This window comes from Lithobates pipiens, unplaced genomic scaffold (genome assembly GCF_037356315.1).
Source record: "Lithobates pipiens isolate NorthernLeopardFrog02 unplaced genomic scaffold, aLitPip1_a1.2 Scaffold_18, whole genome shotgun sequence".
NCBI classification, from domain to species: Eukaryota; Metazoa; Chordata; class Amphibia; order Anura; family Ranidae; genus Lithobates; species Lithobates pipiens.
The window spans coordinates 434,640,361-434,663,609 of NW_027507758.1; the positions used below are offsets into that span (position 1 = coordinate 434,640,361).

The 23,249-nt window shown below is 42.3% G+C and overlaps 1 protein-coding gene and 1 long non-coding RNA gene across 6 annotated transcripts in view; one reads left to right on the plus strand and one right to left on the minus strand.

The window, feature by feature from the left end:
• The window catches only part of KCNAB1 (potassium voltage-gated channel subfamily A regulatory beta subunit 1), a 570,878-nt gene that overhangs the window by 151,419 nt on the left and 396,210 nt on the right, over positions 1 to 23,249 (minus strand). For all 5 annotated transcript variants that reach the window (XM_077488106.1, XM_077488103.1, XM_077488104.1 and 2 more), the window contains exons 3-4: positions 21,374 to 21,411; positions 184 to 263 (exon numbers count right to left, since the gene is read on the minus strand). In XM_077488106.1, the coding sequence (XP_077344232.1) occupies positions 184 to 263; positions 21,374 to 21,411 (118 nt within the window). The remainder of the gene's footprint in view (positions 1 to 183; positions 264 to 21,373; positions 21,412 to 23,249) is intronic.
• LOC143988490 (uncharacterized) overlaps positions 3,003 to 23,249 on the plus strand; it is a 50,112-nt gene continuing 29,865 nt past the window's right edge. Inside the window, exons 1-2 of the long non-coding RNA XR_013276872.1 lie at positions 3,003 to 3,416; positions 19,855 to 19,984. This is a non-coding gene — a long non-coding RNA (uncharacterized LOC143988490). The remainder of the gene's footprint in view (positions 3,417 to 19,854; positions 19,985 to 23,249) is intronic.

Below are 23,249 nucleotides of genomic sequence, written 5' to 3' on the forward strand. Positions count from 1 at the left end.
TTATTTTTACAACAGAGTTAATGATTGACTAAAAGCTGTGGGTCAGTTAGCTCATCTTTACATACCAGTAGTTTTTTTCATCAGTCTCCTGGTATGTATAACTTTAAACAGAATACAACAGATACATTTATGTCTCACTTTTATGAATGTACATAATATATGAATAGAAGGAAACATACTCACTTTCCAGCTGCATAAACCTCTGCTGTATCAAAGAGGTTTACTCCATTTTCATATGCAATTGTCATTAGTTGCTCTGCCACCTGTGGATGTAAGAAAAATGCATTTATTCATTGAAAAAGTAGAGGGCAACTATGCTAAATTGTGTTCGTGATGTCCTTTTATATGCCCTCAGCTTACACCCCATTATTTCCCAACTTCTACCTGACAGTACACCTCATTACTATTTAGATCAGAAAAGCTCAGCCTTTCTCATGAGGAAGTTATCAGATATATTGCTCATGATAAAAAATAAATCTATATCTAATAATCAAGGTTGTCAAACTTATTGCGGGAGCTCATTTGTGGCCCTTGTATACAGTTTATGCATATCTGTCCTACAACTCCTTGTATGAAAGTTGCAGACACTAAAATGAAGACTGATTTTTTTCCACTGTCTTTTATGGGTTTTCCAGATTTAACTACAGAAAAACTAGGAGTGCCTAAAATCTTATGACCAGGTTAGTACTAGAGAGAACATCTGTGTATTGGTTTGACTAGCAAACTCCTTTGTTAATATTCTCTTAAAAAAAGAGCTGCATAACGTTGGCACAAGCCCATCAAGTTCAAAAAATAAATCATTCTCATTTTCAGAACCCCAAATTCACAGATGATCACCAGAGGAATGCAAAGAACAATTACACTATATTACCAAAAGTATTGGGATGCCTGCCTTTACACGCACCTTGCTTTGTGCACTGGTCCAAATCAATTATTGGAGGGGTGATTATGGTGTGGGGTTGTTGTTCAGGAGTTGGGCTTGGCCCTTTAGTTCCAGTGAAGGGAACTCTTAATGCATCAACATACCAAGACATTTTAGGCAATTTCATGCTCCCAACTTTGTGGGAACAGTTTGAGGATTAGCAACGCTTTACCATGGTTTTAGCGGCACTTTTTTCGGCCACTAGCGGGGAACTTTTAACCCCCGCTGGCAGCCAAAGAAAGGGTTAAAACGGCCATTGTTGCAGTGTATCCGAAGCGCTTTACAGGCGCCTTAGAAGTGCTGCCCATTCATTCCAATGGGTGTGGCAGTGTAGGAGCGCTGTATACAGCGCTCCTACACCACCCCAAAGATGCTGCTTGCAGGACTTTTTTTCCAGTCCTACAAGCACACCACCCCAGTGTGAAAGCATACAAAGAAAAATTTAATTCGATGGCCACATTCCAACGATAATATCTTTATTGGTAAAAATCCATACAGCAAACAATGAAGTAGATCGCTAACATGTTTCACATCGTAACTACGATGTAACTAATCTTTGAACCAATGAAAATGCTTTATATATATATATATATATATACATACCAATACATACAAAGTGGGCTTGATTGAATAATTGAACAGACTACTGTTACAAATTGCAACTTGACTCTGATTAACATTGTGATAGATCTAATGAGATAGATCTGCTGAAACCAAGGTCTTCATGGATGTCATAACAATTCCTTTTGTTGATGCAATTTAGACAAAAAAGCCCAGATTATTACTTAAATATGTACATTTCATGACGTTTGGAATTGCCGGTGAAAGAATATATAGTTAGACATCCAAAAACATAAATGAGAAGTAAAGGTGGTTTTACTTCTCATTTATGTTTTTAGATGTCTAAGTATATATTCTTTCACCGGCAATTTCAAACGTCATGAAATGTACATATTTAAGTAATAATCTGGGCTTTTTTGTCTAAATTGCATCAACAAAAGAAATCGCTATGACATCCATGAAAACCTTTGGTTTCAGCAGATCTATCTCAGTAGATCTATCACAGATCTATCTTTCAATCAAGCCCACTTTGTACGTATTGGCATGTATATATAAACCATTGTAATTTGTTCAAAGACTTAGCTATGAGTAAGCATCAGTAGTTACGGTGTGAAACATGTTAGCGATCTACTTCATCGTTTGCTGTATGGATTTTTACCAATAAAGATATTATCGTTGGAGTGCGGCCAACCAGATTCAATTTTTCTTTGTATGCCCCTTGCACACTGAGCCAGCACCTGCACCTGACGGGGGAGGAAATTTTGTGGATCAGCACACTGGGGAGGCATGAGAGGCAGTTTTCAGGCGATTTACAAACGCTATTTTTAGCGCTAAAATGCCCGAAAATCGCCTCGTGTGAGAGGAGTCTTATAGCTGCAAAGGGTGGGTCAACTTAATATTGACCTTTAAGGACTAGGACACCATTAAAGTTCATGTGTGTGTAAAGGCAGGTGTCCCAATACTTTTGGCAAGATAGTGTATAAAGCGTGATCTAATTTGCTACAACATTCCTTCCTGATTCCCCAAGCCCATCTGATGCTCTCTCGATAAACATTTTACAATGTTATTTTTTTTTATAAAAATGAATAGTCATTTATATTTTGTGCATTTAGAAACAGACCCAGGTCTTTTTTTGAAGCAATTACCTTTTTTGGATAGAACTAGCTCCTGGTGAATACTATTCTGCATTTTACAATTACTAATTCTTTCACATTGTCGCTTGTTCACATGTGTAGAAGGAAGAATTCATATATCAAGGTCTTGCAAATAAATAGAGTCGTTGATATATTTGCAAAGAAATTTTGACAAAACAAAATCCTACTATAAAAAGAAGGTTAATTAACAGGTCAAAGATGCTGGAAATCTTTGATTGGTCCCTTATATAAAGAATATATTTACCATCAAATAGAATTTTGTAAAACAACATTTGAAAATGTTGTTGCTCATCCATCTAAATATAGACATATCTTTAAACCAACTGTGCATATGGTCTTTGGGGAGCAATGAGTGGCGACCTGGAGATTGGCACAAGCAATAAATGTTTATGAGAGGATGAATGACTGATGCTAAGGAAATATGATTGCTTCCCAGGGTTGGCAAAGCACTTGTCACTTTCTGCTTGCAACAAAACCCTGACAAGACAAGCCATTAAAGTACATCCCTCTATAGATTCTACTGACATAAACAACATCTGGAAGCTTGTTTGGGAGAATCATGTGATAAGTTTGCCTCGAGCCAACTTCGGGTTGTGAAATTGTGATCACAAAGGACTGTTTTTTAGCTGCTGAAACAAGCAGTCATGCTGAAGTAAACATTTATTTCCACTGTCCTTATAAGAGATAGTGTCTATGGGATATTTTCCAAGATGTAGCATTATCAAGAAAAGAGAATACTTAAAGAGGACCTGTACTGTGGAAGCTGTGCAAAGTCAAAGGTAAGCAGAGGACAAAGCATTACTTGCAGGCTTCCTGTAGCTGATCTTCTCTTCTTCTTCTATTGAATTTCCATGCCCTATTCTGCATTGTGTCTATATTTGGAGGTGGTCATTTTGGTATAAGGGTAGAGCTTTGCTCATGCACTTATGTCAGAGCCACCCCCCTGATGACTAGTGATCTGGGGAAATATATATAAGAAATACCAGGATGCAGAAAGCACAAACCCACAGAAGTAGGGTAATTGACATGTTTTCACTGCAAATCTCCCCTTCCTCCCCTGTAAGCTCTCAACTGTGAACAGAACAGAACAGTGAGCAAGACAGTGACATCACCAAAACTCATAGCGGTAGACAGTCAGAGGAAGCAGTGTCTTAGCCCCTGTACACACGGTTGGACATTCTGCCAACCAAACCTGTTGGATTTTGTCCGACGGATTTTGTCCGACGGATCTTGTCTGAAACTGTTGCATACACACGGTCGGACCAAGTTGTCGGAAAATCCGATCACTCAGAACGTGATGACGTTATTTCATTACGACGGGACTACGTTCACGCTAGTAGCCAATAGCTTTGGTGTAGGAATTTGATCTGAGCATGCGTGGCACTTTGTCCGATTGGAATTCTCTACACATGATCGGAGTATGTCCGATCGGATCAGTTTGTCGGAAAATATTTCCAACAAGTTGGAAAATTGGGTCCGACGGATATTCCGACGGAATCAGTCCGATGCATACCACACACAGTCGGATTATCCGACAATACGGTCCGATAGGACACATTCCGACGGATTCTCCGACCGTGTGTACAAGGGCTTAGATGATCTCACACTGCAGACACTGCATAAAATAAATAGGCTACGGGACAGGAGTGTCTAGGTACAATTTCTCTATAGCAGTGGTCTCCAAACTGTGGCCCAGGGGCCAGATGCAGACCTTTCCTTTCTCTTAATTGGCCCTTGGAGCACCATTCCTCTTATTCATACCAACAATGGGGGCATAATACTTGCCACTGACAGCAACAATGGAGCATTATTGCTCCCACTGATACCAATTATGGGCACGCTTCCGTCCACTGACACTAATGACGGGACACTATTCCTGCAATGGACATCAACGATGGGACATCCCACTAAAGATGTGGCGTTTTTTACTCCCACTGATACCAGGATATTTTCTACTCCCAATGGCCACAGTCCAGCCCCCCTAAAGTCTGACAGGACAGTAACCTGGCTCCTTTTTTAGAAAGTTTAGGGACCCGTGCTCTAAAAGATAGCAGATCTTCACTTTCTGCATATAGGCTCACTTCAAAATGTGTAAAATCAAGGAGCCTGTGGTGGCAATTAACTACTTGCCGACCAGCTGCTGTTAGACAGTGGCTGGTCCATGGTTGCTAGGACACTGTCAGCTGACAGCATCCTAGCAACCAATGACCAAAGCCCAAGTCAACTGCAGGCTGGGATATTCCTGTCATGAACCAATTATAGCCATTGTTGTATTTGGGTAAGGACATCAGCCAACACTTTCTGCCCTTTGTTTAAATATAGCTATCAGATGGGGAATATCCCAACTGGTAGCTGAATGGAGTCGGGGATGCAACTGACTGACCTGTTCTGCCTACACATCACTCTTTGGCAGTGAATATGTAATGTGACTAATACTGGCATGGTGAAGAGAAGGATGAGTTCAGTTCTACAATTTTAAGTAACCATACATTGGGAAAAAAATTAAACAAAGGACTTCTTCATTTAACCTATAGTAACAGGGATAGCAGATAGAGATATCAAAAACATTGAAAAGCTAGGGAGTCCTAAAATGATTTTGTCACCTAGCCCTGATATTTGCAGATGTTCACCTTGATATTCAATCATTTGTTTTAATTGACTGTGCAATCTGCTTGATTGTTATAATCTTATAAAAGATACCATAAATTCAGTTGCAGAATTGAATAATAAACACAATGGAAAACTGCAATAACATAAGGGGAAAACAATGGGACATACAAGCATATAATCTGATAATTAAAACAATAAAATAATTTTCTAACGCAAATTGCATTCCAAACATCTGGCTGGTAATTTGAAGTAAATGACTATATAATCATACAATGAGCATCTAGCACAAGTGCCAAACTGAAAAAAAGTGACATGTTATAAGTAGAGTTGTACCTATACCAGTATCAGTGTTGATATAGAGTATTTGTACATGTACTCGTACGTGTGCAAATGCTCCATCACTTGAAACCAATAACTTTGTGGTGCGATTTGAGCCCATACAAAACCCAGGCTTGTCATAGTGCCTTCAGCCTGGGTTCATACAGGAGCGGTGTGGGCAATGATGCATGCGATTTAGACAGGAATCACACCACATTCCTGTCCAAATCACATGCTACTATTTGCATTGCAATTTGAGCCCATTCATTTTATATGTGCTTAAAGGTATCAGTTATCGGTATCAGCGAGTACTTGACTGGAAGTATCAGTACTCATACTCGCCAGTAAAATAACGGTATCAGTGCAACCCTAGTTATAAGGATAGTGATGATGCCTAATATCCCTCTCCTAGGAACAAAATGAAAGCCTAGAATCAAATTTGAGAGTGGACACAATATATAATTATGAGAAAGAGGGATAGGGTTTGCGCTATGGAAACAAAAGGTTTTGGGAAAAAATACTTAAATCGCTTAAAGTCGCTTGAAATTAATTAAGTCGCATGTAAGAGGCTGCCACTACCAAAAGATCCCAACCTAAAAGGTTGGAGAAAACTATGACTATCAAGGTGGTAGTTATGGCGCTCTCCTATGACTGTGCAAAAAATCGCATACTAAAATAATTATCTCAAAGTGCTAGTATTGCATGTTCTAATATGTTGGATCACAATTCAAAATACTAAAAATGTAAAGAAAATATTTGAGAATTAATAAAATTGATAAATGTGCAAAAAAGTGTAAAAAGTGCTTGCGTGCTATAGTGCAAAGTACGTCCATCTAGAGCCTATACAGCTTTTTTCATCTTCCTGCCAACAACCATTAAAAAAAAAAAAAAATACTTTAGGAAAATATCTTTAAAAATCAAAAATGCAAAAACCAAAAAACACAAAACAAAACAAGACAGAAATCTTCAGAATAAATTTCGTGCAAAAAAGATTTTTTTCTAAAGAATTTTGCAAAAGTTCAATAAAGGTGACTTGTGCCCAGTGCCTGGTGTGTTCTGAATCTCAACCGGTGCGTTTTTCCATGCGTAAAGCAAATTGCCGCACTCACCAGCTCCCCTGCCCCTGCAGGGGTTAACTTGCATCCACAGTGTAAGCCCCTGTGCCGCTGTGTGGAGCTGGTCCGGTTGGTATTCAGTTCCTTGTTTCCTTGTTTTTATAAAAAGAGATATAGAACATCCATAGTACAGTACTGTTTTTTAAAATAGCGCCTTTATTGTATGCAAAAAATGGCTACTCACATAAACACAGATTAAAATCGTTCATAAGCATCCCAAAACACTGCCGTCGCCTTGTGGGAGAGAGTGTGTACGTTAGGCCACGCCCTACGCGTTTCATCATTGGACGTCGTCTGGAGCGGCCATCTTGGTGCACCTCTCTCTTGATATAGGGTGTAATGCCTGCACTGTGCATGCGCGAGCGCAAAAGCGCCATATTAGTGTCTGGAATCGGACTTCAACCCAGAGTGTTTTGCATTACAGCATGCCAGCACTTAGCACATTACATCCGCCCTTGATGTCTACTCTAAAACTATTTACACAGCGGCTTACTACACACATATATGCGCGTGAGGCGGTGAATAAAACAATACATAGTGTTTTACATATTATGTTACATCCATTGTATATTGTTCATATCTGGAATTCTATATGTTAATTTTAATTGACCATAACATAATAATTTCCCTACCAGAACATGACTAGGAATTTCATTCAACACTATTAGGTATGAGGTAAGGAAATAAGTGGATATAAAGTCCAGAGGGGGAAAACAAATGGAATAATGACATGAATGGAACAATAAAATGGGAGAATTGGGTACATCCCAACTAATAGCTGCCACCATCCAAAATGGATAAATAACATCCCTTAAGGGCAGTTAATGCGAATATACAGAAACTGCAGTAACCTGGCAGATTTCGATAAACAAGCCAATGAAATTATACAACGATTCGTTGATAAAGGTTACAGAGCAAGAGAACTACACGATTTAAAAAGGAAAGTAAGCCAAATGGAAAGAAACAGACTAATAGAAGGAGCACATAATAAACAACAACGAAAGAACAGTAAAAGAATGGAAGGCGCGTTCCTGACAGGGTTTAACCGACAATATAAGGCCCTAGAACACATCTTTAGAAAATATTGGCCCATCCTCCAATCAGATGAAACCTTGAAAACTGTGCTATCAAAGAAGCCACTCTTTATATACAGGAGAGCACCCACTCTTAGAAACAGATTAGCTAAAAATGTGATTGATCCACCTAAACAAATAAAAATCTTTGAAAATCTGAAAGGTTTTTTTAAGTGTGGAAAATACCTCCCCTGCAGAACTAGTACCAAGAACACCAGTAAGAAGAAAACCCAGTTCATATCCTTTACTAATGGAAAAGAATTCAAGATCAACGAACTTATCACATGTAACAGTACTTTTGTCACCTATGTGATTGAATGCCCCTCCCGGAAACAATATGTGGGGAGGATCACACGGCAGCTGCATATAAGGATTAGGGAATAGTGATGGCCGAACGGTTCGCCCGGCGGTCGTTTCGCGGCGAATTTCCGACATTCGCGGTCCGCACGTTCGAACGCCTTTTTCCGTCGTTCGCCGCGGCGGACTTACGTGTTTAATGTATACAAGAACTTTAACCTTTGGTGACACGTTTATCATGTGATACAGGACAGCCAATTGAGACATGACAGCACATGGACACTTGTACATTCCCCCTAACCTATAAATACACCCGATCCGGTGGCCATTTTACATTCTTTCTTCTGTTACGATAGGGACAGGTTCCTGTGTGGAGTAGGGAGAGATAAACCACTAGCTATTTGGTACACAAAAGTTCTTTTCAGGACTGGTATAGGTGTTAGGTGTTGATAGGTTTGCTGTGCTGCTGATTCTTGCAGCAGCCTGAGTGTCTTTTGTTAGTTTAGAGAAAGGGAAAGGACGGTGTATGCTACAGGGACAGCCAGATTAGTCTTTCATCATCATCATCATCATCATCATCATTAGCTGTTACTATCAAGGTCCACAAAAGAGCTGTTCCAGTAACCACTAATCGTTCTCTTTTTTTGCCAATTTGTATAGGGACAGGAAGGAAGCAGTGTTGTCAGGCAGTGAGGGTAATTTTAAAGACTTGCTGTTATTATTAGTTCCACAAAGGTTCTTTTCAGGACTGGTATCAGTGGTACAGTAATAGGCTTGTACATGTATAATATTCTTTCTTCCAAATATAGAAAGGATATTATACTTGACTGCTGCCCTTCTGCTGCAGTCTGCTAAACATTCACAACTCACTTGTTCCACAAAAGTTCTTATAAGGACTGGTAACTTGGTATAGGGTGCTACGGTACATAGGCTTGAGTGCGGTACAGTCTGCTGTTCTGTAAGGACCGCTATCGGTCCACAATAGATAGGGTTGACGTGCACCACTGCTGACCGCTGCCCTATACTGCAGCAGTCCTTCAGCGGTATAGGGACTGACGTACAGTCTGCTAATCACTAACACACAACCTGCTTGTTCCACAAAAGTTCTTATAAGGACTGGTAACTTGGTATAGGGTGCTACGGTACATAGGCTTGAGTGCGGTACAGTCTGCTGTTCTGTAAGGACCGCTATCGGTCCACAATAGATAGGGTTGACGTGCACCACTGCTGACCGCTGCCCTATACTGCAGCAGTCCTTCAGCGGTATAGGGACTGACGTACAGTCTGCTAAACACTAATACACAACCTGCTTGGTCCACAAAAGTTCTTATAAGGACTGGTAACTTGGTATAGGGTGCTACGGTACATAGGCTTGAGTGCGGTACAGTCTGCTGTTCTGTAAGGACCGCTATCGGTCCACAATAGATAGGGTTGACGTGCACCACTGCTGACCGCTGCCCTATACTGCAGCAGTCCTTCAGCGGTATAGGGACTGACGTACAGTCTGCTAAACACTAATACACAACCTGCTTGGTCCACAAAAGTTCTTATAAGGACTGGTAACTTGGTATAGGGTGCTACGGTACATAGGCTTGAGTGCGGTACAGTCTGCTGTTCTGTAAGGACCGCTATCGGTCCACAATAGATAGGGTTGACGTGCACCACTGCTGACCGCTCACCTATACTGCAGCAGTCCTTCAGCGGTATAGGGACTGACGTACAGTCTGCTAATCACTAACACACAACCTGCTTGTTCCACAAAAGTTCTTATAAGGACTGGTAACTTGGTATAGGGTGCTACGGTACATAGGCTTGAGTGCGGTACAGTCTGCTGTTCTGTAAGGACCGCTATCGGTCCACAATAGATAGGGTTGACGTGCACCACTGCTGACCGCTGCCCTATACTGCAGCAGTCCTTCAGCGGTATAGGGACTGACGTACAGTCTGCTAATCACTAACACACAACCTGCTTGTTCCACAAAAGTTCTTATAAGGACTGGTAACTTGGTATAGGGTGCTACGGTACATAGGCTTGAGTGCGGTACAGTCTGCTGTTCTGTAAGGACCGCTATCGGTCCACAATAGATAGGGTTGACGTGCACCACTGCTGACCGCTGCCCTATACTGCAGCAGTCCTTCAGCGGTATAGGGACTGACGTACAGTCTGCTAAACACTAATACACAACCTGCTTGGTCCACAAAAGTTCTTATAAGGACTGGTAACTTGGTATAGGGTGCTACGGTACATAGGCTTGAGTGCGGTACAGTCTGCTGTTCTGTAAGGACCGCTATAGGTCCACAATAGATAGGGTTGACGTGCACCACTGCTGACCGCTCACCTATACTGCAGCAGTCCTTCAGCGGTATAGGGACTGACGTACAGTCTGCTAATCACTAACACACAACCTGCTTGTTCCACAAAAGTTCTTATAAGGACTGGTAACTTGGTATAGGGTGCTACGGTACATAGGCTTGAGTGCGGTACAGTCTGCTGTTCTGTAAGGACCGCTATCGGTCCACAATAGATAGGGTTGACGTGCACCACTGCTGACCGCTGCCCTATACTGCAGCAGTCCTTCAGCGGTATAGGGACTGACGTACAGTCTGCTAAACACTAATACACAACCTGCTTGGTCCACAAAAGTTCTTATAAGGACTGGTAACTTGGTATAGGGTGCTACGGTACATAGGCTTGAGTGCGGTACAGTCTGCTGTTCTGTAAGGACCGCTATAGGTCCACAATAGATAGGGTTGACGTGCACCACTGCTGACCGCTCACCTATACTGCAGCAGTCCTTCAGCGGTATAGGGACTGACGTACAGTCTGCTAATCACTAACACACAACCTGCTTGTTCCACAAAAGTTCTTATAAGGACTGGTAACTTGGTATAGGGTGCTACGGTACATAGGCTTGAGTGCGGTACAGTCTGCTGTTCTGTAAGGACCGCTATCGGTCCACAATAGATAGGGTTGACGTGCACCACTGCTGACCGCTGCCCTATACTGCAGCAGTCCTTCAGCGGTATAGGGACTGACGTACAGTCTGCTAATCACTAACACACAACCTGCTTGTTCCACAAAAGTTCTTATAAGGACTGGTAACTTGGTATAGGGTGCTACGGTACATAGGCTTGAGTGCGGTACAGTCTGCTGTTCTGTAAGGACCGCTATCGGTCCACAATAGATAGGGTTGACGTGCACCACTGCTGACCGCTGCCCTATACTGCAGCAGTCCTTCAGCGGTATAGGGACTGACGTACAGTCTGCTAATCACTAACACACAACCTGCTTGTTCCACAAAAGTTCTTATAAGGACTGGTAACTTGGTATAGGGTGCTACGGTACATAGGCTTGAGTGCGGTACAGTCTGCTGTTCTGTAAGGACCGCTATAGGTCCACAATAGATAGGGTTGACGTGCACCACTGCTGACCGCTCACCTATACTGCAGCAGTCCTTCAGCGGTATAGGGACTAAGAGTTTTGTCACAGGGTCATTTAAAAAATGACATGCAGAGGAAGAGGCAGGCCCTTCCGCAGGGGTGGTAGGGGTAGGGCAGGAGCAACAGGCTTGAGCCAAAGTGGGAAGTTGCAGAAGGTGCGTTCAATTACTTTAAAGGATGCACCAGACTTGGTTGAGTGGCTCGCTCAGCCTTACTCTTCTGCACCCTCCTCATCCTCTCGATCTGCACCCTCTTCTTCACTCTCTGCTATGTGCACCCCCAAAGACACTACCACCAACAACACGACCACCACCACCACCACCACATACCTTCCGCTTGAGTCACTGGAATTATTTTCCGATCCATATCAAGAGGACATTTCTGATGCGCAGCCACTCTTGGTATTGGATCAGGAAGAGGAGGTAGCAACAAGCGCTACTCAGCAGTCTGACGCCAGTACCCAGATCAGCCCAAGGAGGAGGTTGGTCCCCGGTGTTGCTGCCTACTCCGAGATCTCTACTTATAGCGGTGGGGAAGGTGACGTTGATGATGACGTGTCTAGTGATGTCACGTGGGTGCCCACAAGAGAGGAAGAGGAGGGGAGTTCAGAGGGAGATATGGACCAGCAGATAGGGAGGAGAAGCAGCAATGACTTACATTGCACAGCAGGGACAAAGCAGACTGCAAATGTATCAGGAGCGAGTCATCGACCATGTACGGTCACATCTGGCGCTCCCAGGACACCGGCACATGGCTCCGCAGTGTGGGCTTTTTTTAACGTGTCCGCTGCTGACAATAGCGTTGCCATCTGCAATCTTTGCAGTCAACGCGTTAGTCGCGGTAAGCCCAATACTCACCTAGGGACGACCGCCTTAAGAAGGCACATGAGCAGCCATCACCGAGCCCAGTGGGAGCAACGGAACACACAAAGCCACACTGCAGGCTCTCACCGTCCAGCCTCGTCTTCTACTTCTCCTTCTCCTCTCTCCTCACAATTGTCCTCCACTCCACCTTCCATCACGCCAAGCTCACATTTTTCTGCAAAAAGGCAGGCTTCCGTGGGCCTAATGTTTGAGCGTAAAAAAATGATGATGCCGGATAACCCTCTTGCCCAACGGTTGGCGGCTGGCTTGTCAGAACTCATAGCCCGCCAACTACTGCCATATAAACTGGTGGACTCGGAGGCCTTTCGCAAATTTGTGGCCATTGGAACACCACAATGGAAGGTCCCAGGAAGGAAGTATTTCTCAGAGAAGGGCATCCCAGAGCTATATGGCCATGTTCAGCGGCAAGTGAATGTATCTCTGGCACACAGTGTCGGTGCCAAGATACATCTGACCACAGACACGTGGTCTAGCAAACACGGGCAGGGAAGGTATATCAGTTTTACTGCCCACTGGGTGAACCTTCTGACGGCCGTCAAGCATGTAACCCGTGGCACCCGTGTAGATTTGGTTTTACCGCCACGGATTGCATGCAGGCCTGACTCTTCTTCTCCTCCTCCTACTCCATCCTCCTCCCTCTCCTCCTCAGCTGCCTCCTCCTTTTCCGCTGCTAGCGTCTCTTCCACTGCACCGCCCAAGCTCCCCAGAACCTATTCCACATGCCAGGTGAGACGTTGCCATGCCGTGCTGCGTCTGTTGTGCCTGGAAGCAAAGAGCCACACTGGCCCGGCACTCCTTTCAGCTTTGCGTTCACAGGCAGATGAGTGGCTAACACCGCTCAATTTGACAGTTGGTAAAGTGGTGTGTGACAACGGTGCCAATCTGCTTAGCGCATTTAAACAGGGCAAAATCACGCACGTGCCGTGCATGGCACACGTCTTAAACTTGGTCGTGCAGCGATTCCTTGTCAAATACCCTGGGGTCCAGGACATCTTGCGGCAGGCAAGGAAAATCTCGGCCCATTTCAGAAGATCTTACACGGCCATGGCTCGCCTTGCTGACATTCAGCGGCGACACCATCTGCCGGTCAGACGTCTTATTTGCGATTGCCCGACGCGATGGAACTCAACCTTCTATATGCTTGATAGGCTGCTCCAGCAGAAACGTGCAGTTAACGTCTACCTGTATGAACTCTGCGAAAGAAACGGTTCTGGGGAGCTGGGTTTTTTTTCACCGCGCCAGTGGCTGCTCATGCGCGACACATGCAGACTTCTGCGGCCATTTGAGGAGATCACCAAACTGGTCAGTCGCAGCCATGGCGCCATCAGTGACATGGTACCTTATGCCTTCTTTCTGGAGCGTGCATTGCGTCGTGTCATTGATCAGGCTGTGGAGGAGCAGGAGCGGGAAGATGAGGAAGTCGCAATGCTGGATGAATTCCCAGGGGGGGCTACTCTATCTGAGACAAGTCAACAACAGGAGTCTGATGAGGAGTCAGAGGAGGATGGTGTCGGGGCGGATGAGCAGGAGCAAGAAGAGCATGCTTTAAACCTTTCTGGGATCCCTGTTGTGCGTGGATGGGGAGAGGAGAATGAAGAGGACGACATTATCCTGGATGATGAGCAGGAGCCAGGCCACCACACCGCTTCCACTTTAGTGCAAATGGGGGCCTTCATGCTCCAGTGTTTTAATAGGGACCCCCGTATAAAAAGCATGAGGGTCAAGGACCAGTACTGGGTGGCAACGTACTTAGACCCCCGGTACAAACACAAAATGGCGGAAATGTTACCGCCGTCGCAGAGGGCTGTCAGAATGCAGCACTTCCAGGCCTTGCTTCGAGAAATGCTGCATTCTGCTTTTGCGTGCGCTGGCAGAGGAGCAATTCCCACTCCCAGAGAAGGATTTGCGGGTACCAATCCAACAGCGCCTGCAAGAAGAGGCCGGTTTGAAGATGTGTTGGTGACTTCGGATATGAGGTCATTCTTTCAGCCGACCCATCGACAGGTGTCATCCGGATCCAGCATCAGGGAACGCCTAGACCGTCAGGTGTCCGACTACATTGGGTTAACGGCCGATGTGGACGCTCTGAGGAGTGATGAACCCCTAGACTACTGGGTGGGCAGGCTTGACCTCTGGCCAGAGCTTGCCCAATTTGCAATCGAACTGTTGGCTTGCCCCTCATCCAGTGTCCTGTCCGAAAGGACGTTCAGCGCAGCAGGGGGGATTGTGACCGATAAGCGTACTCGCCTAGCTCACCACAGTGTTAACTACCTCACATTTCTAAAAATGAATGAGGCATGGATCTCGGAGGAATTCAACACATGTGACCAGTAGACCATGTATATGTCTATAAACTATTTTTTTAATCAAGCACACAGACCTTCTTAATTCATTTGGCTCACTTCCTTGACCCAAAAAAGCACACCGTACTATATGCCCCTACCCTCCTCTTTGAAGAGGTTGAGCGGTGTCATATTTCTACTGGGGCTGCTTATGATATCCCTGTGCTGTGCTGACTTCCTCCTGGGGGTTCTTATTATGAAGGGATCACACTATCCCTGTGCTGTGCTGACTTCCTCCTGGGGGTTCTTATTATGAGGGGATCACACCATCCCTGTGCTGTGCTGACTTCCTCCTGGGGCTGCTTACGGTGCTGCTGTCAGTGCTGTATGTCACGGTGCTGCTGTCAGCGCTGTATGTCACGGTGCTGCTGTCAGCGCTGTATGTCACGGTGCTGCTGTCAGCGCTGTATGTCACGGTGCTGCTGTCAGCGCTGTATGTCACGGTGCTGCTGTCAGCGCTGTATGTCACGGTGCTGCTGTCAGCGCTGTATGTCACGGTGCTGCTGTCAGCGCTGTATGTCACGGTGCTGCTGTCAGCGCTGTATGTCACGGTGCTGCTGTCAGCGCTGTATGTCACGGTGCTGCTGTCAGCGCTGTATGTCACGGTGCTGCTGTCAGCGCTGTATGTCACGGTGCTGCTGTCAGTGCTCTGTATTACGGTGCTGCTGTCAGATGCCTCTATCACGGTGCATGTGTCATTCCGGTATGTCACGCTGCTGGTGATCATCTCCTGCACCCTCTTCTTTGCCTACCCTGGTCCCTGACCTTCCCTCTCCTCCATTGCCTTCATTAGCTCCATAGTCCTGAATTGTTAGAACAATTTCCCAAATAAAATAAAAATGCTTGTAGTTATCGATCCCAAATTCACCTCATACATGTATTATGTCATTGTCCAGATGGTGGGACTACGTTTTACCCCCTAATAATTACCACGTGGCCGCAAATTCGACATGAAGGTTTGCAAAGTTCGCCTCCCATTGAAGTCAATGGGGCCCGCGGCGAACGTTCTGTTTCGCGAACGTTTGGGTCCGTTCGCATTTCGCGTTCGCGAAACGTCCCGTCGGAAGTTCGTCCATCACTATTAGGGAACATATTAAAAACATCAAAAAAGGATACAACAACCATAGTGTCTCCAGGCACTTTAGGGATTACAACGGACGAGACTCTAGACACATGACCTTTTACGGAATCGACAAAATAAAGGGACACTGGAGAGGAGAGGATAGAAGAGTGAAAGTATCACAAAATGAAACTAAGTGGATTTTTTGTCTAGACACACTCCAACCGGCAGGCTTAAATATAGATCTAGACTTAAATTGTTTCCTAACCAACTATTAAGTATAATATCTCCTCTCTCTCCTCTGTTCCCACTCCCAATCAAATAATGTCCTTAGGAAGTACTTGCATCATTACCATCCTGTTATAGCCCAAACATCTAAATTTCACTTTTATTTCCTAAATTGGGTTTCCATATCTAAAATACCACACAAATGTGGGATCGAATGTAGTGCATCCAATTTAATTGGATGTAACGCATTCGTACCCCCATTGTTTATTACAACGTAACAGTAGTACCTATATGAAATAGGAGGCCCCCTAACTAGTCAAGAGAGTATCTTGATACATATATACCCTTTCCAGTACTCTAGAGAATTATAGTAAGGACAGGTCCAATTCAGTCCAATTGTCCTATCTACTCTTATATTCCCCCAACCCCAATGTTCATATTTATAAACCTTGTCTATATTTGATTGAATGTATTGCATTGGGTTGAATGTAATGCATGTGTATCTACATTGTCCACTACATCAAAGGGGCATGATTTTAGCGATTTTTGCATTTTTTGGTTTTTTTTCCTCTTTGCCTTTTTTGAACAACTAAAGCACTAATAGCGATTGTTAAAACATTCCCTCCAAAATGTAGTACACATTTATCACATGTAACTTTCATTTTATTTTATTATTTTTTATATATATGTTTTGTCTTTCATATATATTTTATACAGATTCCTACAATTCAGGTTCCTTTTATCCATTTTAATTTTATTTTAATTTTAATTTAATTTAATCTTATTTTTATAACCTAATTCTCCCATTTTATTGTTCCATTCATGTCATTATTCCATTTGTTTTCCCCCTCTGGACTTTATATCCACTTATTTCCTTACCTCATACCTAATAGTGTTGAATGAAATTCCTAGTCATGTTCTGGTAGGGAAATTATTATGTTATGGTCAATTAAAATTAACATATAGAATTCCAGATATGAACAATATACAATGGATGTAACATAATATGTAAAACACAATGTATTGTTTTATTCACCGCCGCGCGCGCATATATGTGTGTAGTAAGCCGCTGTGTAAATAGTTTTAGAGTAGACATCAAGGGCGGATGTAATGCGCTAAGTGCTGGCATGCTGTAATACAAAACACTCTGGGTTGAAGTCCGATTCCAGACACTAATATGGCGCTTTTGCGCTCGCGCATGCGCAGTGCAGGCATTACACCCTATATCAAGAGAGAGGTGTACCAAGATGGCCGCTTCAGACGACGTCCAATGACGAAACGCGTAGGGCATGGCCTAACGTACACACTCTCTCCCACAAGGCGGCGGCGGTGTTTTGGGATGCTTATGAATGATTTTAATCTGTGTTTATGTGAGTAGCCATTTTTTGCATACAATAAAGGCGCTATTTTAAAAAACAGTACTGTACTATGGATGTTCTATATCTCTTTTTATAAAAACGAGGAAACGAGAAACTAAATACCAACCGGACCAGCTCCACACAGCGGCACAGGGGCTTACACTGTGGATGCGAGTTAACCCCTGCAGGGGCAGGGGAGCTGGTGAGTGCGGCAATTTGCTTTACGCATGGAAAAACGCACCGGTTGAGATTCAGAACACACCAGGCACTGGACACAAGTCACCTTTATTGAACTTTTGCAAAATTCTTTAGAAAAAACTCTTTTTTGCATGAAAGTTATTCTGAAGATTTCTGTCTTGTTTTGTTTTGTGTTTTTTGGTTTTTGCATTTTTGATTTTTAAAGATATTTTCCTAAAGTATTTTTTTTTTTTTTTTTTTAATGGTTGTTGGCAGGAAGATGAAAAAAGCTGTATAGGCTCTAGATGCACGTACTTTGCACTATAGCACGCAAGCACTTTTTTGCACTTTTTTGCACATTTATCAATTTTATTAATTCTCAAATGTTTTCTTTACATTTTTAGCATTTTGAATTGTGATCCAACATATTAGAACATGCAATACTAGCACTTTGAGATAATTATTTTAGTATGCGATTTTTTGCACAGTCATAGGAGAGCGCCATAACTACCACCTTGATACTCACAATATATAATTATTTAAAGTGGTTGTAAACCCTCCCCCACAACTTTGTCCCATGTAAATCAGCATAAAAAAACCCTAATGAACACTGCTTGTAGATATCGCCTTACTTGCTTAGTATTGTTGTAATCCTTGTTGTTCTGTAGAATGAAGTCACTGAGCATGCCCAGATCTCCCCTGATTTAAAGCACACTCTCTATGTCTTATCTATCTGTTATCAGGACTTTCATACGGCACAACACTGAACTCTGCTAATCACTCAGATCTTCTTCCTACACACCATGTGACCATGTGACATGGCATCCAGTCTAAACATGGCCATTACTGCAGTCTTATCAGCTGAAGCTGATAAGTCTGACAAAGGGAAACATTAGACATTGGCACAAGTAAATACTATGAAATAAACAGGGAAGCAGAGTTGCCATAGAAACATTTGATTGAGAAGGAGGCTTGGTTAACAGTACAGGAAGTGCTCAATGTAATGGCGGAAATACACTCCACTGTGGACTCAGAAAACAATACTTAAGATGGTGCTGCCTAACCCCTGGAAACACGTTTTTTAAAGTTTCTTTAAACAGTAAGTAATATGCAATTTGGGCTGGATTACAGTGGCTATAGTTTGACAATTACTTATTATAATGGACTAAATGAAAAGAAGCATCAGAGTGGGAGAGTTTACTTCCTCTTTAAGGATACATTCCAGCATATTTATTTTTAAGAAGCAGTATATCATCCTTTAATTAATATACATAGAAACCATGCTGCAATGTGTAGGTTATGAAATGTTGCAAATATTAAATGACAATTATGTCATGATAAAGTCCACTGGTATTCCCACAGTGAACAATGTTAGTTTATTTTAAGCATCAATTAGTCGTGCTATTTATAACGGTAAGTCAAGTGCTTTTTTCAATTGCTTCACTTCAAAACTGCCCCAAATCCCCACATGGGCAAGCACCCACCGGATGGTATTGACCTGCCATCCCTAGGTGGGTTACTATGTGCACATCATGTCCTGCTTTCTGCTCTGCTTTCCTCCAGGGGCCACAGCCGGGGCCCTAGCTGGTAGCAGGTGATTACTAAGAGATCACAGCCCCCCATGTGTCTGACCATAGGAAAACGCTATCCCCAGTGTGGACAGAGGTACTTATTCAAGGGGAATACCCCAAAGGCACGTAGTGACCCAGCTAGGAATAGTGAGTCCATACACTTGGCCCTTAAAATAAACTAACGCTGTTCACAGTGGGTATATCAGTGGAGTTTATTATTAAATGGACATAATTGATATTTAATATTTGCAGCATTTCATAACCTACACATTGCAGCACGGTTTCTACGTATGTCAATTGATTAAAATTTATGAGTTTAAGGTATCAAATTTTGGCAACCTGCAACAGCATACTTCCATCATATTTCATGGTTTTGCACTGTCACGTTGATTTTTGTTTTGTTACAGTTCCTTGGCCCAAAGTACAGTTTGTATATTTTATAGTATATCATCCTTAAAACAAAACAAAAAAATCACTAACCTCTGAAGGAGGTGTGGGGTAATTCACTCTCAAAGTTTTCAGATGAAGCACTGAAGTAATAAAAACCATTCTCTCTGCGGCTTAACTCCTCCTGCTCCCCTTTGCATTGTTTAAAAGCTTATTTACTAATTATTAAGAATATGTAAATAGGTAAATGTCCATAGCCTGGCCAAAGATTTACTGTAAAGCTGAACTCCAGACATACGTCCAACTATATACTATATATGTGCATCGCCTCCCCTAATAAAAGATTTGTATTTCAGTTACTAAAGTCTTGTAAAGAAGGCACCCCTATATATTGATCACTGGAAAACATGCAGACCTGGAGTCTATAAATATCGGAAAAGGCAACATCTTCACAGATGCCTTCTTTCTCTCAACGGGCTTTCAAAAGTAGGTCAAAGCATGCATGAACATTACGTGAAAGTGAGACATATTGGGTAAATTGGATTGAATAGCAATAGTGAGAAGAATCAGTAGATTGCCATTTTTTTGTATTCTGTTGAACATGTACTGTATAGCTGATAATACTGTTTCATTGTACAGGTGAGCCAATAGGATCATATAAAAAAATCTATCATGCCCCACCTCCTAAATGCATCTAAGGCACTTATTCCAAAACTCTGGAAGTAGAAGACCCCCACATTATGCCAATGGCTTGTGGAGGTGGATCGCATTTACCATACGGAAAACAGTACACTTACATTGAGAAATAAATTCAATTTAGCTAATAAAATATGTTGCTGTTGGCTCGCCTTTAAGTTTTCAGCTGCATATGCAGAAATTATGACCCAACAGGGATAGTTGGGAAAAATAGGCAGGTTCCTAGGGCCAAATCATGTAGAGGCTGGGAAATTTCCCTCATACTCCCCCCCCCCCCTCCCTACTTACCTTTCTCTTTATTTATTTATTTCCTCCTTTTCTTTCCTGCTTTCTCTTCGCTTGCCTCTTTATAAGGCGGTACAGTTCGCTTTTGTTGGTTATAAGAAGATATGTTACCTGGAGGCGTGGATCCCACAGATGTCACACTTTACTACATAATGACTCTATTTCTAAGCTGTAGATTTTAAACAGACCTGTTGTAATGATCGGTCCTTAACCATGTTACTCATAAAGAGCGGTTAAACCATTTTCCATATGTGACCTGTGGCTTATGATAAGTTGTACTATAATTATTTGTGGCATGTGGGGATATTGTACCCCTCTCAGTTGTACGCTTATTGTAAAATGTTTACCACCTTCTAATAAAAACGTATTTAACAAAAATGTACTGTATAGCTTTACTGTACTGATCTATGCAAGCTCCAGAGTGTAATACATTTCTTGAAGCTGAATTGTCTGGATTCCTAAATAAATTGTTTACTAATCAGACAAATCTACAGCTTCAAAAAATGTGTTGAATACATCATTCTTCTGATTCAATAATCACTAGTAATCATGCACAGTAAACAATATAACAGGTGCAGTCTTGTAGTGCTTACTTATACCGCATTAGAATGGGTCTGCCTGAGAAGTAAATGAGGCTGTTATGAAATTCCTAAAGTGTTCCTGAGTACTGTCATGATATTTCTGTCAAATATACTGTATGCATTCACTTAAGTGCAAGTGCCCTTAGAGGTAATGTCCAAAACCATGTACCATTCAATAACTGCCCTAAAAAATATCAAGATGCACATACCTTGCATTCTTTACAATTAATGAAATATTCCTTCTGTTCTGTTCTGTAAGCAACTCATGTATTATTTAAAAATGTAAGTTTTAAGAGTAACACCCATAACTTACCTCATCAGAAATTTGGCCTCCAAATGTAACCCAAGTTCCTGAAATAAAAATAAATATAATTGTAAATGATATGTTATCACTTTTGTAGTCACATTCAACACGGGAAAAAAGAAAAGTATTTTTCTAATAAGCCTAGATAGTGAGATGTGCAATATGTAGTTCTAATCTCATTCTGTGCTGTTAAAATAGTTATCTTATGCTACATATACACAATCGGACTATCCGGCGGACAATCCGACAGACTTTGCAGCTGAGGTCCGCCAGACTTTCAAGCGAACGGACTTGGCCACACTCGATCACTCCAAAAGTCCGGTGGATTCGAACATGATGACGTAGAATAAGGAAGTTCATAGCCAGTAGCCAATAGCTGCCATAACATCGGTTTTAGTCTGCCAGACTAGCACACAGACGAACGGATTATCCGCTAAAAGAAGCGCTTTGGGAAGAAAAAGTCAGCTGGAGCCCACACACGATCAAATTGTCTGGCGTACTCTGGTCCGCCGGATAGTCCAATCGTGTGTACATAGCATTAGTCTCATCAGCTACTGTATGAATAAAAAAATTATCCCTATGAAGCATTTGGTATGAAAATGTCTCCATATGCCTTATATTCACACAGATGAAAAATATCAAGGGTGTAATAAGGTATGTGGTACAGGACACGATTACTAATAAAGTACCACCATGTCTCAGTCATGTGTCAATGGAAGCACAAAAGAAACCAGAATTTTAAGATTATTGGCCTTATTTAATGAATTATATAACGATAAATCAACCAGCTCTGAACACATAAATAAAATGATAAACAATATGCAGCTAGAATACTATAGGTCAAAATACCAAATCCCACAATACAAAGTAAAAAAGTAAAAGTACAGCGCATAAATAAATAATATAAGTGAATAATAATAAAGTGACACTCTATTAATGCATCTAAACCCAAAAGTCCATAGATACAACAAAACAACAAGTAAAGTTGTCAAGGAAAAGATCCGCTTGTGCAGTGTGCCTTCAATCGACAATAACAAGTGATGATGTGATTCCTTCACCAATAAGCAAGATGGACTCTCACCTCAAAACATGGACCCCTGATTTAAAAAACAGGTCAGAAAACGCATGTTCCCATCATGGGTTAATCACAGCATTCAGTAGATGTAGCGGTAGTGCTCAAAGATTGAATCCTTTTCAGTATCCTCAAGTTAATATGATTCCATATAAAAACATAAAGAACAAAATCTAGTGCTCTCCGTTTAAACGAATTTATTTTAAAACAGAAATGAAAGAGATACACTCACATTCTGGTGCACTGATCTCCAGTGCTGAGTGCTGGGCATGAAAACAAATGTAGCACAGCGTCCATGCATGGATCAGTATAGCAGCTTGCGGATGACGTCACAGACCACGTGACCTAAGCCGTGACGGACCATGTGACCTAAGCCGTGACGTCATCCGCAAGCTGCTATACTGATCCATGCATGGACGCTGTGTATCTCTTTCATTTCTGTTTTAAAATAAATTCGTTTAAACGGAGAGCACTAGATTTTGTTCTTTATGTTTTTATATGGAATCATATTAACTTGAGGATACTGAAAAGGATTCAATCTTTGAGCACTACCGCTACATCTACTGAATGCTGTGATTAACCCATGATGGGAACATGCGTTTTCTGACCTGTCTGTTAAATCAGGGGTCCATGTTTTGAGGTGAGAGTCCATCTTGCTTATTGGTGAAGGAATCACATCATCACTTGTTATTGTCGATTGAAGGCACACTGCACAAGCGGATCTTTTCCTTGACAACTTTACTTGTTGTTTTGTTTTATCTATGGACTTTTGGGTTTAGATGCATTAATAGAGTGTCACTTTATTATTATTCA